The sequence below is a fragment of the Cyrtonyx montezumae genome, unplaced genomic scaffold, assembly GCF_038088225.1.
Source record: "Cyrtonyx montezumae isolate F1298 unplaced genomic scaffold, pur_monq_1.0 scaffold_10, whole genome shotgun sequence".
Lineage (NCBI taxonomy): Eukaryota > Metazoa > Chordata > Aves > Galliformes > Odontophoridae > Cyrtonyx > Cyrtonyx montezumae.
The window spans coordinates 41558636-41572310 of NW_027071826.1; the positions used below are offsets into that span (position 1 = coordinate 41558636).

At 65.8% G+C, this 13675-nt stretch overlaps 3 protein-coding genes across 4 annotated transcripts; 2 read left to right on the forward strand and 1 right to left on the reverse strand.

Annotated features, from left to right (window-relative positions):
- Positions 1-288: 288 nt before the first annotated feature.
- PRG2 (proteoglycan 2, pro eosinophil major basic protein) lies at positions 289-2077 on the forward strand. The gene is made up of 6 exons (XM_065755730.1): positions 289-411; positions 885-954; positions 1081-1178; positions 1259-1390; positions 1462-1573; positions 1885-2077. The coding sequence occupies exons 2-6, from the start codon at positions 894-896 to the stop codon at positions 1941-1943; spliced, it is 462 nt and encodes a 153-aa protein (XP_065611802.1). The 5' UTR covers positions 289-411; positions 885-893; the 3' UTR covers positions 1944-2077.
- A 158-nt stretch (positions 2078-2235) lies between these two features.
- Positions 2236-8143, reverse strand: SLC43A3 (solute carrier family 43 member 3). Of its 2 annotated transcripts, none has more exons than XM_065755052.1 (13): positions 8124-8143; positions 6178-6388; positions 5772-5901; positions 5326-5372; positions 5175-5251; positions 4988-5080; positions 4718-4857; positions 4374-4480; positions 3968-4123; positions 3770-3883; positions 3204-3390; positions 2884-3007; positions 2236-2455 (listed from the first exon to the last, which is right to left on the reverse strand). In XM_065755052.1, exons 2-13 carry the CDS (start codon positions 6359-6361, stop codon positions 2300-2302), a joined length of 1515 nt encoding a protein of 504 aa, XP_065611124.1. In that variant the 5' UTR covers positions 6362-6388; positions 8124-8143; the 3' UTR covers positions 2236-2299. The 2 variants fall into 2 exon arrangements, with proteins under 2 accessions (XP_065611124.1, XP_065611123.1); XM_065755051.1 differs by lacking the exon at positions 8124-8143 and adding an exon at positions 6530-6628.
- Positions 8144-9741: 1598 nt separating this feature from the next.
- Positions 9742-13478, forward strand: RTN4RL2 (reticulon 4 receptor like 2). Its single transcript, XM_065755053.1, has 3 exons — positions 9742-9944; positions 11421-11905; positions 12517-13478. The coding sequence occupies exons 1-3, from the start codon at positions 9911-9913 to the stop codon at positions 13249-13251; spliced, it is 1254 nt and encodes a 417-aa protein (XP_065611125.1). The 5' UTR covers positions 9742-9910; the 3' UTR covers positions 13252-13478.
- Positions 13479-13675: the final 197 nt, after the last annotated feature.

The window sequence follows — 13675 nt, forward strand, 5'->3', positions numbered from 1 at the left end:
CATGCCCACCAACTTGGGCACGAGACAGCAGCATTCCCTTGCCACAATGGTAAATTGGTACCCTGGGCTGATGGGCAAATCACTGCTGCCTCTAAGGGGGCACAGCCATTTTCCTGGCCATCCCACGATGGTCCTGTGTCCCAAAGAGCAGTGGGGCTGTGGGGTAGGGTGGCACAGGGCCACCCCAAAGGATGACGGCGGTTGGGGCCAACAGCTGGCCCTGTGGCCAAGGAGAGAGGAAGTGGCCTTAGGCAAGCGAATTATCTGTCCCTGGCCCCCTCGTGTCCCTCCAGGACACCTTATGGCAGTTGGTGGCTTGGGGCCAGTGCTGGGGTGGTGCCAGGCTGCAGAGGACACGTGGCCCCAGCACCCCTATAAGGGCCAAGGCAGGCAGAGGCTCCCAGCCCCAAGGTGAGGAGTGGGGTCAGGGATAGCAGGGGGGATATTATGCTGCTAGGCTGAGGCTGGGAACAGGGGAAGGATGGCCCTGAGTCTGGTATATGTGGCTCTGCAATGCTCTAGGGATGCTGGGTGGGGGGCATGGTGGCAGTGGTGACACCAAGCCAGGGGTGGCCCCAGGGGTGGCAGGAGGCTGCAGGGCATGAAGGACGTGGGGGTGGCTGAGGGTCAGGGGGTGGCAGCAGGGATATGGGGAATGGGTGGCACCGGGGGCGGCGGGGGTCAGGAACCCAGGGGTGACGGGGCTGAAGGCTGGGGGTGAGGCTGGTGCTGGGGCGTCAGAGGAGACGAAGGACAAGGGGTGGCATGGGAGACCAGGTGCCATGAGTGTGGCACCAGGGCTGGCCAAGGGATCTTCTGAGATGATCCCAGGGACCACACCTCCCCAGGGTGAGAGGTGCTCCAGCCCCGCCGTGTCCCCACAGCTCACCACCATGCAGCCCAGCCTGCTCCTTCTTCTGACCCTGCTGGTCATGGCTTCTGCTCTCCACCCTGGTGAGTAGCTCGGGGATCTCTAAGGACACAATGGGAACACCTCAGGGACACCCCTGTTCCCATCTCAGGGCACTGGGGCTGATGGGGGGGCAGAGGGGACACTCTCCATCCTGTCCCTACCCTCAGCCCCTTGGCAAACTGTGGAGGTGCCTGTAGGCACAGAGGAGGGAAGCAGGCAGCACTTTGCTGTGGTGAAGGCACCACACACCTACCAGCGTGCCCAGGTAAGAGGGATGTAGGGGTCAGCAGGGTGCCAGGCTCCCATGGGCGCTGCTAGTGCCAGACATCAACCTGTGCCCCCCAGCGCCACTGCAAGGATGTGTACAGGGGACATCTGGCCTCGGTGCACAGCACAGCCACTAACGAACAGCTGAGGAAGCTGGCAGCCACCTACACCTACTTCAGCCTCTGGATTGGGGCTGTCACCACCTGCAAGGTAACGGGGCTCAGCTGGCATACAGTGCTCAGCCAGGGGTGGGTGCAGGATGCTGAGCCTTGCTGCCACAGAACGGGTCATGGAAGGCGTCCTGGGAGGACCTGAGCCCCTGGAACTATGCAAACTGGGCCACCGGGCAGCCCTGCCGACTGTTCAACACCTGCACCGTGCTCAGCCCCCGAGGTGAGTGCAGTCCTGTGCCATGGCACAGAAACCTGGTGCTGAAGGCAATGGGCAGGGGAGAGACGTGTGCTGGGAGTGTGGCAACAGACATGGGACGCTGAGATGCGGCACTGGAAGAGGGGAATGGGATGGTGGGATGATGGGATGGGGCGCTGGCACATTGAGAAGGAACACTGAGATATGTGGGCAGTGGAATGGGGCACTGGGACACTGGAAGGGGGCATTGGGATACTGGGATACTGAGGCAATGGGATGGGGCACTGGGGGCTTGTGGGTCTCCCTGTGTCCCTGACAATGGATCTTGCTCACAGATGGGCTCTGGAGAAGTAGAGCCTGCTTCCAGCTGCGCCCCTTCATCTGCCAGTACTGAGGGTACCCAGGGGCCCTCCCATGGCCCCCCAGTGCCCAGGGACCCACAGTGGCCCATGTCATTGTCCCAATAAATTGTTGCTGAGAACAGCCTTGAGGCCACATGTCCATGTGCTTTAGGACTGGGGGAGACTGTGGCTTCAGCCCTTGGAGGAAGAGTGTGACCCAACCCCACAGCAGATACTGGAGAAACCCCAGGGGTGCAGGGCACTGGATGGGAGCAGCACCATGAGCAGAGAGAGGCATTGGAATATTTATTCCATCCCAAAGCACACCCACCCCTCACTGTGCCCCCCCAGCAAAGTCCCATCCCTCCCCTAAAGTCCAGTAGAAAAAAGCTGGGTGGTAGTGCAGGGCTCAGTGGGCTGTCTGGGCAGGGGTCTCGGCACTTGTGGAAGCTTCCAGGGGGCTCGTGGCAGCCTCCAGCTTCTTGGCACGCCGCCGGCATTCGCGGACCACCACCACGGGGCTGACATAGGCCAGCAGCACCACGGCGATGAGCCCCACATTCATCTGTGGTGGAGTGACAGGTGTTGAAGGCACAGAGCCAGGGGCTGATCCCAATCAGACAAGGGGCCAGCCCCCTAAAGGCTGCCTGTGCTAGGGCAGCAAACCACACCCCATGGTGCCATGGAATAGCATCACATCTCAGCACAGTGTACCCCAAGCTACCATGGGGCAGGACCTCCTGCCCTTCATAGGGCAGTATCTCCACTCGAACTTACATCAGGCCCTCCATCCCCCCACAGCATGAAGCCCATCCTGCCATGGGCCAATCACTCCATCTCCTCACAGTCTGGTGTTTCTATCCCCACATGGAGGAGGAACCCATCCAAACTGGCACCAGGACCTCCATCCATCCATGGACCCTCACAACCACCCCACCGTGGAACTGTCCCCCCTGGACCCTGGGGTACCCATGGGCAGTGGGGAGCACTCACATAGAAGGGGTCCCCCTCGAGCGCTCCACGCACCAGGGCGATGCAGGGGTACTGCAGCAGGACCACCAGCCCCGACAAGGCCATGACCAGCCCGTACAGCTTCCCAAAGTGCTGTGGGGGAAACCTGCCAGGACAACCTGCATGTCACCACTGTGCCCGTCACCATGCCATCTCCACCCTCACACCATCACCCCCTCCCTTGCCACCATCCCCCGCCACCACTGTCCTGTCCCCCTCCACCCTGACCCCCAAATTGCTTCACCAATGTCCCCGCTGCTCCCTCCCCTGCCACCACCAGCGTCAGGGGGCACAGGACTCACGCTATGGCCAGGAAGGCGGCGTTGCCCCCGTAGAGGAAGGAGCGGCTGATCACCTGGAGCACGAATGTGGCAAACTGCACAGGCAGCATAGGCACGGCCGCACAGATGGAGAAGAGCACGCACAGCGTCACTGTCAACACCAGTGACGGCACGGACGCCCGTAGGTCAGCCAGTGCCCCCTGGGCTCCTGCAGGCATGGCAAGGTTAGGGCACAGTGGGGACATGTCCCCAGGTAGAGCAGGAATTGGGAGTGCTAAGGACACGTCCATGGGCACAGTGGGGTCAGGGCATCTGGGGACACTTCTTGGACATGGTGGGATAAGGACATTGCGGGGACTTGCTCGTGGGCATGGTGGGGTCAAAGGACAGTGGGGACAAACTCATGGGTATAGTGGGGTCAAGGCATTGTAGGGACACATCCTTTGGGTTTGTGGGGGTCAGGGCTTTGTGGGGACACAAGTACAGGTGTAGCAGGGTCAGAGCATGGCAGTGGCATGTCCCAGGCAGAGCAGGATCAGGGACATTTGCAGCACCAATGCACCAAGAATAGGGATGGGGACGGTTACCCTCGGCACGGTGGGCCTTGCTCCGCTTGTGACGGTCAAGGATGAGGCCATTCCAGGGAGCGCAGAGCACCCCACAGAGCTGGGTGAAGGCGAAGGCGTTGGTGTAGATGCTCACTGCAGGGAGGCAGGGTCAGTGCAGAGGGCTGATCCCCAGCCCCCTGCCCCAGGTCACTGTGTCTCCCAGCCATCATTCCCTACCCAGGTGTTCACTGCCAAAGGCCAGGTGGTCGAGCAGCGGGTTGAGGGTACCAATGAAGAGGTAGTGGCGCAGCTGCATCACTGAGAGCCACACCACGTGCCACACGAAGAGCCAGGAGAGCACGCAGGGCCAGAAGGGCTCCACAGCTGCATGGCCTGCATAGAACAAATGCATCCATCAGGGCTGGCCACACCCGTTCCCCAAATGTCCCCATCCCAGTTGACACACTCATCCATTGGGTCTTGTGGTTCCAAGTACCCCCTCCCAGCCCAAGGGCCACAGCGCAGGTGACCCTGCCACCACCCACATGGGCCACGCTCACTTCCCAGCACCCATCACACATATGGCCGCATCCATCCAAGGCCACACCTTTGCCAATGCACCCCAGCCCCAGTTCTCCCCCACCTTTTGGGGCACTGGGCTCCAGGGGCACTTCCTCCGGCCCATCATCCTCCGGCGGGCGCTTCTCCTCATAGGTGCGGTACGACTGGGAGCGCCCCGGGCACGGCAGCCTGCGTCACCGCTCACCTTGTCACCCACTGCAGCACCCCAGTGCCACCACCACCAGCAGGATGGGCACCGTGACCACCACCACCACCCAAAGGATAGGCAGCATGACCACCACCACCACCCACGGGATGGGCACCATCACCACACCCCGTGGAATGGACCCCATGGCCATCACCCACAAGATGAGCACTAAGGGTTGAATTTGGCCACCCTAGGAGCGCAGGCAGGGCCCCCCTTACCCATAGTTGTAGGCAGGCGGCAGCGGGTAGGGGATGTGCATGCGGGGCATGAGGAAGATGGTGCGCAGCAGGTGCCAGGCACTGCAGGCTGCCATGAAGAAAAACATGGCCTGCAGGGACAGTCCACGCTCGTGCAGCACCTGGGGACACGTGCAGGTTGCCACCATGCCATGCTGGCCACTGGTCACTGCCCAGGGCCACCACAGATGTCAGACCCCAGCTGAGCAGTGCTGGTGTTGTGAACAGGCAAATCTGGTGCCCCGGGCCCACCTTGATAATGAGGAAGATGGCAGACGAGGAGTCAAAGGCCCCGTTGTAGAGGGTGATGATGATGGAGCGGTACTTCCCGAAGAGGTTCCCCACCTGGCACACAGAACCCCCCCATAACGCTGTCAGTGTCCCCATTGCCAGGCAAGGTGCCCCAGGTGTGGGGTGGGAGTTCAGACACGCTTCCCACCTGCATGTTGGTGAGGATGAGGAGGATGCCACCCACCGACAGCATTGACATAGCTGGGAAGAGCAGCACCGCCAGGTCTGGGGACACAGGTGTCAGTGAGGACAAGGGACAAGGGTGGGGTGGGGGCACCCCACAACTGTGTGGGTCTCACCTGGCGTGGAGAAGGCAACGAGCAGGGTTCCACCGGTGTAGAGGGAGCTGAAACAGGAGGACAACGCTGACAAGGTGAGCACAGGATCCTCACCCCTGTGCTCCAGAACCCCAGTATCCCATCACTGGCCTCATGTGGCACCTCTGAGGTGGAGGAATGTGGGGAAAAGGCCCTATGGTTACAGTGGTGCCCTAGGGATGTCAGCAGGCAATAAGAGCATCTGGGCAGGCTGAAGGGAATGAGGGACACACTGGGGACATTTGGAGGCACCAGGAAACAGGCACTGGTGGCCCCTCCATGTGGGAGGGGCTCAACCAGCCACACCCTGCCTGGGTGCCCCGATAACTGCCTCACTCCCGATAATGCTCCCCAGCCAGCACCCAGCTAATGGGCCCTCTGACCTTGACACCCACAGGTGTCCCCCTGCCACCCCTTACAGCACTTACATGGCAATGAGGCGGGCAACAGCAGTGCCAAAGCGGTCGAAGACGTAGCCCATGGGGAGGGTCATGAAGTTGTTCATGAAGGAGCCAATGGTGAATACCAGGGAGAACTGCTCATCCTGCCTGCTGCAGTCTGCAAGGTAGCCGTTGGTGGGGCACGGGCACCAGCACAGGGGACAGGGGAAAGGAAGGAGTGGGGAAAAAGGGAAGGAATGAGGACAGGAAAAGCAGGGGCCCAGCAGACAGTGGGGATAACGGGCACTGGGACAGCAGGGATACAAGGGCGACAGCAGGAACATGGGGCACCGAAGAGCAACAGACACTGGGAAAATGGGATGCATTTGGAGCACCCTGGGACACCAGGGGCAAGAGCTCAGCACTGATGGGGATGGTGACACTGAGGCCGTACCATACAGCGTCCTGTTGGGGTTGAGGTTGTCCAAGGATTCGCACCACTGCTCAAAGTAGCCCAGGTCTTTCAGGACGTAGACAAGGGAGGCCCAGCCGAAGATGATGCCGCAGAAAGCGCCGCACTCCAGCAACCCTGAGAACAGCGTGCCCAACTTCTTGGCCCTCCCCGCGGCCCCCACCATGCTGCCGGGCACAGGGCTCTGCTGCTCCTGCAGGGGACAATTGGGGCGGTCACAGCCCTCCCTCTCCACACAGTACCTCATTTTGCATGTGGACAACCACCTGGACAGAGGCCAACACGGCCCCTGCTCCATCCCTTTTCCCTGGACAGCCCCCACGCTGGCACCCACCTGTACCCTGGTGCTGCTGCAGCAGTGGAGTTTGGACCCTGGGCTGGATGCCGGTGTGGGGTGCCTGAGGCTCACAGCTGCACCACGCACTTCTGCTCGGATCGCTGGGTGGGGCCCCAGGGCTGCCCATACCCGATAGGGACAGGACTGCTACCCCCTCCCCGGTACCACCTCTTTATCTTCCCACAGCAACCACTCCTGGGGACCTGCAACCTCCCTGAGCATGTCCCCTGGGGGCCTGGCACATGGAGCTGGTGCACTGCTGTGAGCACAGCACGAGCCACAGTGTGGTGGCACAACCCTGGGGGTGCTGGCACTGCCACTAGAGTTACAGGCACAGCACCTGGGGACAATGACACACCCTGAGGGACCTGGCATGCAAACCGGGCACCCTGCCATGCACCCCAAGGCAACTGCACACACCCCCTGGGGACAATGACATACCCCCAGGGAACCTGACATGGTGCCACGCATGCTGACACTCCCCCTGGGGACACTGGCACCTCCCTGGGAACTCAGTCATAGGAGCACAGGGACGCTGGTGGGGACCCCTGCACCTTCCACAGGCGTCACCCAAGGCACCCACAGCTGCCTGTCACGGGTGCCAAGATCACGTCCCTGCATCCCCACGCACCACCCCACAATGCCAGCACTCACCACCAGCCACTCTTGCCAGCCACACTTGCACCACGGCATCACCGTGTCACCAGGCCACCAGAGGCCCCGCAGCCAGTGTAATGGCTGCTAATGAGGCCTCACTACAGCCGGCCGGGGAGACAGGAGGCCAGCTAAAGATTAACCTGGGCAGATGGCAATGGCTCGGCCCCGAGGTCAGCAGGACTGCACTATATATAGCCCCCCCAGCGGAGGTTGTGAGCTAGGGGCATGCATCGGGGTGGCACGGGAGGGCAAGGAGGGACGCTGCCTGCCTGGTGCTGCCACCGCGTGCCACCGGGCTCTCCAGGAACGAGATGTGCTTCTCGAGGGGCTGCTACGTGGCTGGGCTTCGGGGTGCCGGGCTCCCTCCTGTCCCAGCGAGGGGACCCGGAGCCCTCCCGGCCCCACCGGCTTCCGGGAAGGGCTGCGGATGCTCGGGGCTGAGCAAAGCCGCAGCCCCATGACGCAGCGGGCGGTCCTGGCAGCCCCCGCGAGGGGAATTTCCCGCAGCCGTGCGGGCTCTCACATGGTGAGGCACGCACGTGGGAGAGCACACGTAGCCCCCCAAGTTCGGCCCCACGCAGTCCCGACACCGCCGCGAGCATCTCACGCTCCGGCCAGAGCCCCGCTGCTCCGACCGCGACCCGCAGCCTTCTCGGATCCCCGGGACCGCCCCACCACGCCGCGCCGGGTCGGGCTCGGGGCACCCGCTACCCGGCACCCCCCACCGCCCTCGCGAGCATCCCCGGCCGCCGCTCCCCTGGCCCGGCCCGGTTCGGCCCTGCTGGGCGCGGGACCGCCCTCCGGCATCCACCGGGAGCGGCGTCGCCGCGGCTCCGCCCCTGTTCGGCCCGGCGGGGCGGGGATGCGACCAGCCCGGATGAGACCGAGCCCCGCGGCCCGGCTCGGCCCGGCCCGCCTGGTACTGCACACTTACCGCCGCCTCGGCAGTGCCCGCTTCTTTGAGGCGGAGGCGGAGCGGCACGGATCGACGCGGCCTCCGGGGCGTCGGCGGGGGCGGGGCGGGCCCGGAGCCGCCTTGGGGTCACCGGGGCTGAGACCCCGGGACTTGGGGTCCGTCCTTAGCCGCGTGCCCCCTCCCGCCAGCCCGGTGTCCTTCCCTGCCCTCCCTCCCATCCGTCTGTCCATCCTCCCCCTGTTCCCCCGCCCCCGCAGCCCCATTCATCCCTTCACCCGTCCATTCATCCCTGCTGGCAGGTGCCGGCCGCCCCGCAGCCTGCCACTCAGCTGCACAGCCATCCACCCATCCATCTGCCTGCCTCCTGCCCATCTGTCCCACTCCATCCATCCATCCATCCATCCATCCATCCATCCATTCATCCATCCATCCATCCTGCCTCGCACCCCCCAGCCCTACACCTGTCCAACACCTGCCCATCCATCCCCTGCCCTGCGCTCTGTCCCTGCTGCCCTCCCCGCCCCGTGCCTTCCCCTCCACCTCCCCATCCATCATTCCATATTTCCATCCATCCATCTGTCTTCCACCACCCTTGTCCTGTCTCATCGCCCATGTCTTTCCACCACTATCTAGGTGCCATCATCCCTCCCAGGGCCCGCCAGGGTCACAGGGGTCTGTTCCACACCCCCACGCCATACCCACGGGTGGGTGGACGTGTGTGAAGAACCAGCGCTGGAGATACCCAGCGCCATAGGCCCCGACCCCTCTGTCACTTCTCCCAGACCCACAGGACACGTAGCATAGGGACGGCTCTGCCACAGTGGGACCGGGGGGACATCGCGGGGGACAGCGAGCGGATGGCGGCCCCTGAGTCAGCCCCGTGCCGCCCGCAACGCCCACCGCTCCCCGCCAGCGTCTGTCTCTCCAGCTTGTGATATTTCGCTCGCAGGGAGCCGCGCCGGAGACGGCACCGCAAACACGGCGGGTGCCAGATTGTGCCGCCGCAGCCTGGCACGGCCACGCGAGCCCCTCCCCACCCGCGCTCCGTGGGCTCCCCGCTCTGCCGCTCCCGCTGCGGGAACCCACCGCCCCCCGCCCAGCACCGCGGACAGCGCCCGCTCCGGCACCGCGGACAGCGATGCGGTCCCGCGTGGGTGTGAGGCAAGGAGTGCCTCCTCGCGGCCCTCTCGCGACCGTCCCCTCGCGTCCCTTTGTCCCGTCCCCAAGGACGAAAGCCCCTTCCGAGGTCCCCGCCACCCTCGGGACACGGCAATCCCTGCGCGGGTCCAGAGGTGCCGGGAGAGCTTCCCCCCTGCGCGCCCCCCCGCGCTCATGGCCCCACGCGCGAGTCCTCGGGTCCCCAGTGGGAACTATCAGGAGGTCCTGCGTCCCCTCCGAGACGCTCCGTGGGTCCCTGGGGACGGGCAGTGGGACGTCCCCGTGGGCACCCTCCAGTCCCCTCACGTCCCACAGGAGTGCCGCGTTTCTCCGCGGAATTCCCCCACGCGCGGAGCGGGACGGCCCGGCCCGGCCGAGGAAGGGTTAAGCGGCGGGACCGGCGGCGAGGGGCGGAGCGCGGCCGCCCCGGGATAAGGCGCGGCGCCGGGCAGGGCTCAGCCCCTCCGGGAGCCGCGGGTAGAGCCGAGCCGAGCCCACCCGTGCCATGCCCCGGGGCGGCGGCTGCCGCTCCTCCTCCCGGCGGCGCAGCGGGGGGTAAGGGGCGCGCACCCCCCCTCCCCCCTCCCGACACCGGCCATGAGCCGACGGGCAGCGGGCAGCGCCTGAGCGCCCGGCCCGGTCCCGCCATGCGGCCCCCGACGGCTCGGGACCTGCCCCGAGGTAGGCGTGGGGCGGGCCGGGGGCACGGCCCCGAGACCCCCCCGCGGCGGGGCGGGGCGGGGCGGGGGTCCCGGCACCCGCGGCTCTGCCTTCGGGGCGCAGCCGCTGCCCCGGGAGCGCACGGAGCGCCGCGGGGTTAACGGGGTGCGCTGCGGCGTGCGCGCTGCCCTCGGGGCGCAAAGGGTATGGCACCGCGGGCGGGTGCCCGGTGGGGTCGCCGCAGCGGGGCAAAGGGGAAGCGGGGACGGTGCGGGGCGCTGTGGGGTGGTTGGAGGGGGGGGGGGGGACGGGGGGTGGAGCCGGCAGCGGGACCCTGAGAGTGGGGGGGAGGCTGCGCGGGGAGAGGAGCCCGGGAGCCGGTGACTTCAGCTCCGAACTGAGTCAGCCCGCGGCGAGGGGGAGTGACAGATGGGGCGCGGGAGGGGGGCGCCGGGGGGGCGCACGCCGGCACGGGGCGCCGGGGGAGGGGGGCGGCGCCGAACAGCTGCGCCGGACGCCTCCGTGCAGCCCCCCCCCCCCATCCCCATCCCCATCCTCGCCGCCGAGCACCGGGGGGGCCGCCTCCCTCCCCCCGCTGCGGGCCGCGGAGCCCGAGCCAGGCCGGGCTGAATTATGGATGAGGCGCTCGGGTTGCAGCGCAGGGCACCGGGAAGGAGGATGAGGGGGGATGGGGGGAGAGGAGGAAGAGAGAAGGGGGGGGCGGGGGCGCGAACACCCGGAGCGGCGGCGGCGCGTGTCACCGGGGAGCGCGTCAGCCCGCGCCCACGCGCGCACCGCCCCGCACGTGGCCGCGGCACGCGCGCACGTGGAGCCGCCCCGCCCCGCTGTCGGGGGCGCGCGTGGGGGGGCTCAGACCCCCCTCCCGCCCCCTCGACGGGGTCCCATGGGAATACAGCCCCAGGGGGACGCTGGGGGATCCCAAGGGACAAAGCTGTGGAAGCAATTTGGAGTGCCCATCCCCGTGAGGCGCAGCACCCAATGGGGTGGGCAGGGTCATATAGGGTGCGTGTGGACCCCAGGAGCTCCTGTGAGATCCTGGCCCAGTAGGATAGTCATAGCCATGTTGTATGGTGCATTGCCCTACTGGCTTCTTACAGGATCCTTGACCTTATGTTGTGGCCCTAATGGTTCCTAAGAAATCATGATTACACGGGATGGATCTGGCCCTGTAGAGCACTTGGAATGCCTGACCCTAAGGAATGGCTATAGCTATGGCCATATGGGGTGGGCATGGACCTTTAGTGCTCCTGAAGCTCCTGACTGTATGGAATGGGCACAGCCACGTGGGGAGGGCATGGCTCTGGGGGGCTCCTAGGGGCGGATGGCAGCCACTAACCTGGGCCGCCCCTCGGGGTGCTCTCCATGGGGTTGCTGGGGAGGGCCCTATGCGGGGCGGTGGGTGCACGGGGCTGGGCTGGGGCTGCGGGGGCAGTGCCCCAGGTCGTGCCCCGGGCTGACGCCCCGCTGTGCCCGCAGGCGGGCGCCTGGCGGCCCTGCTGCTGGCGGCGCTGGCGTGGGTGCCCGGTGGGTCACCCACCTGCCCCGCACTCTGCACCTGCTACGTCTCGCCGCCCACCGTCAGCTGCCAGGCCAACAACTTCTCCTCGGTGCCCACGGGGCTCCCGCCTGGCGCCCGCCGCCTCTTCCTGCAGAACAACGTCATCAGGGCGCTGCGGGCGGGCACCTTCGGGCCCAGCACCGTCACCCTCTGGCTGTACTCCAACAACATCTCCTCCATCCAGCCGGGCACTTTCCGCCACCTGCCCGCCCTCGAGGAGCTCGACTTGGGTGACAACCCCCACCTCCGTGTCCTGGCGCCCGACACCTTCCACGGCCTCCGGCGCCTCCAGGCCCTGCACCTCTACCGGTGCCAGCTGGCCAGCCTGCCCAGCGCCATCTTCCGTGGCCTCCACAGCCTCCAGTACCTCTACCTGCAGGAGAATGGGCTGCTCTACCTCCAGGTCCGACAGTGCTCGCTCTGGGTCTTGGGACAGCCCTGAGGGGCAGGGCAATGGGATGTCCCCGGGGAGAGTATGGGGGATGCCACTGAGGTAGGGTGGTGGGCGATGCTTGCAGGCATGGGCATGGGACAGCTACAGGGCAGGGTGGTGGGTGATGCTCAAGGTGCAGGGATGCAGGTCAGGGTGGTGTCCGTGAGGCAGAGACATGGAAGAGAGCTCTTGGTGATACCCGTAGGACAGGGGATAGATGGTGCCTCTGGGGCAAGGACAGGAGATGGATGACACAGTGGAGCAGGACCACAGGGCAGGGAGATGGATGCTGCCCATGGAGCAGGGACACAATACCTGTTGTACAGAAGAGCTCTTGGTGATGATACTCACGAGGCCAGGACATGAGGCAGGGTGATGGGTGGCACCAGATGGACAGGGACATGGAAGAGGTGTGGCAATGGGAAATGTTGGCCATAGGGCAGAGATCTGGGTGACATCCATGAGTTTCAGAGCTGTTGCACAGTGTTGGGTGGCTATATGGAGTTGGGACAGCAATCAAGGTGCTGAGCTATCCTGCAGGGCTGGGGTCACCCACCCCGTCCATCACCTGCTCCCCACAGGACGATCTCTTTGCCGATTTGGCCAACCTGAGCCACCTCTTCCTGCACGGCAACCGGCTGCGAGCTCTGTCTGAGGGTGTTTTCCGTGGGCTTCCCAGCCTGGATCGCCTCCTGCTGCACGCCAACCGCCTGGCCACCGTGCACCACCGCGCCTTCCATGGCCTGGCCCGCCTCACCATCCTCTACCTGTTCAACAACAGCCTGGTGGCACTGCCCGGGGACCCGCTGGCCGCCCTGCCCGCCCTGCAGTTCCTCCGCCTCAACGCCAACCCCTGGGCCTGTGATTGCCGTGCACGCCCGCTCTGGGCCTGGTTCCACCGCACTCGCGTCTCCAGCTCGCCCGTGCCCTGCGCCAGCCCCCCGCACCGCCGCGGCACCGACCTGCGGCACCTGCGGCCCCGTGACTTCGATGGCTGCCCCGAGGAGGACGAGGAGGAGGACGAAGGCAAAGATGAGGATGACAGCAACGGGGTTGGTGGTGGCGGCGGCGGGGCGGTGGCTGTGGTGGGCACCCCTGGGCGCGCGCTAGGCCGCCCTGGCACCCTGCCTGCCGCACCACCTTCCGCCTTTTACCGCGACGGGCTGCCGCCCCATGACCTGCGGGGCCCCCAGCCCCGGCCGCCCCCTCCATCCCGTGACTCCCGCGGCCCCCCCGGGGACACCCCCGTGGCTGTGGCCCCCCGCCCAGCCCCCACCCTCCTGCCCCTGTTGGGCTTGCTCCTGCCCCGTCTCTGAGCCCAACCACGGGGGGGCCTCCAGACCCCTCTCAGGTCCTCCCAAGGTGCTCGGGGCAGGAGGTGTCCCCAGGACTCTGCTCCCACCCGTCCCGAGTGAAAAGAACCCACGCAGGCACCGCGCGGTTGGGAATTCTTTATTAAAAATGGTCTTATTTTGGGAGCGTGGGGCCCAGCGGCTGCGGCGCTGCCTTTCCAGGTCACGGCGCTCTCTCCTCGTGAAATATTGATGGCCCCGGCACCGCTGCTGCCGGCCGCAGGGCCCCACAGCGCACGCACCGCTCGCTGCAGCACGGATGGACGGACGCACCCGGCGACACGGTGCCACAACCCCGTTGTCACGCCAGCAGCACCTCGTACACCCGTTGTTTGCACGCCAGGCTTATGCTGGGGCGTAACGTGACCCATGGGCTGTGAAGACAGCG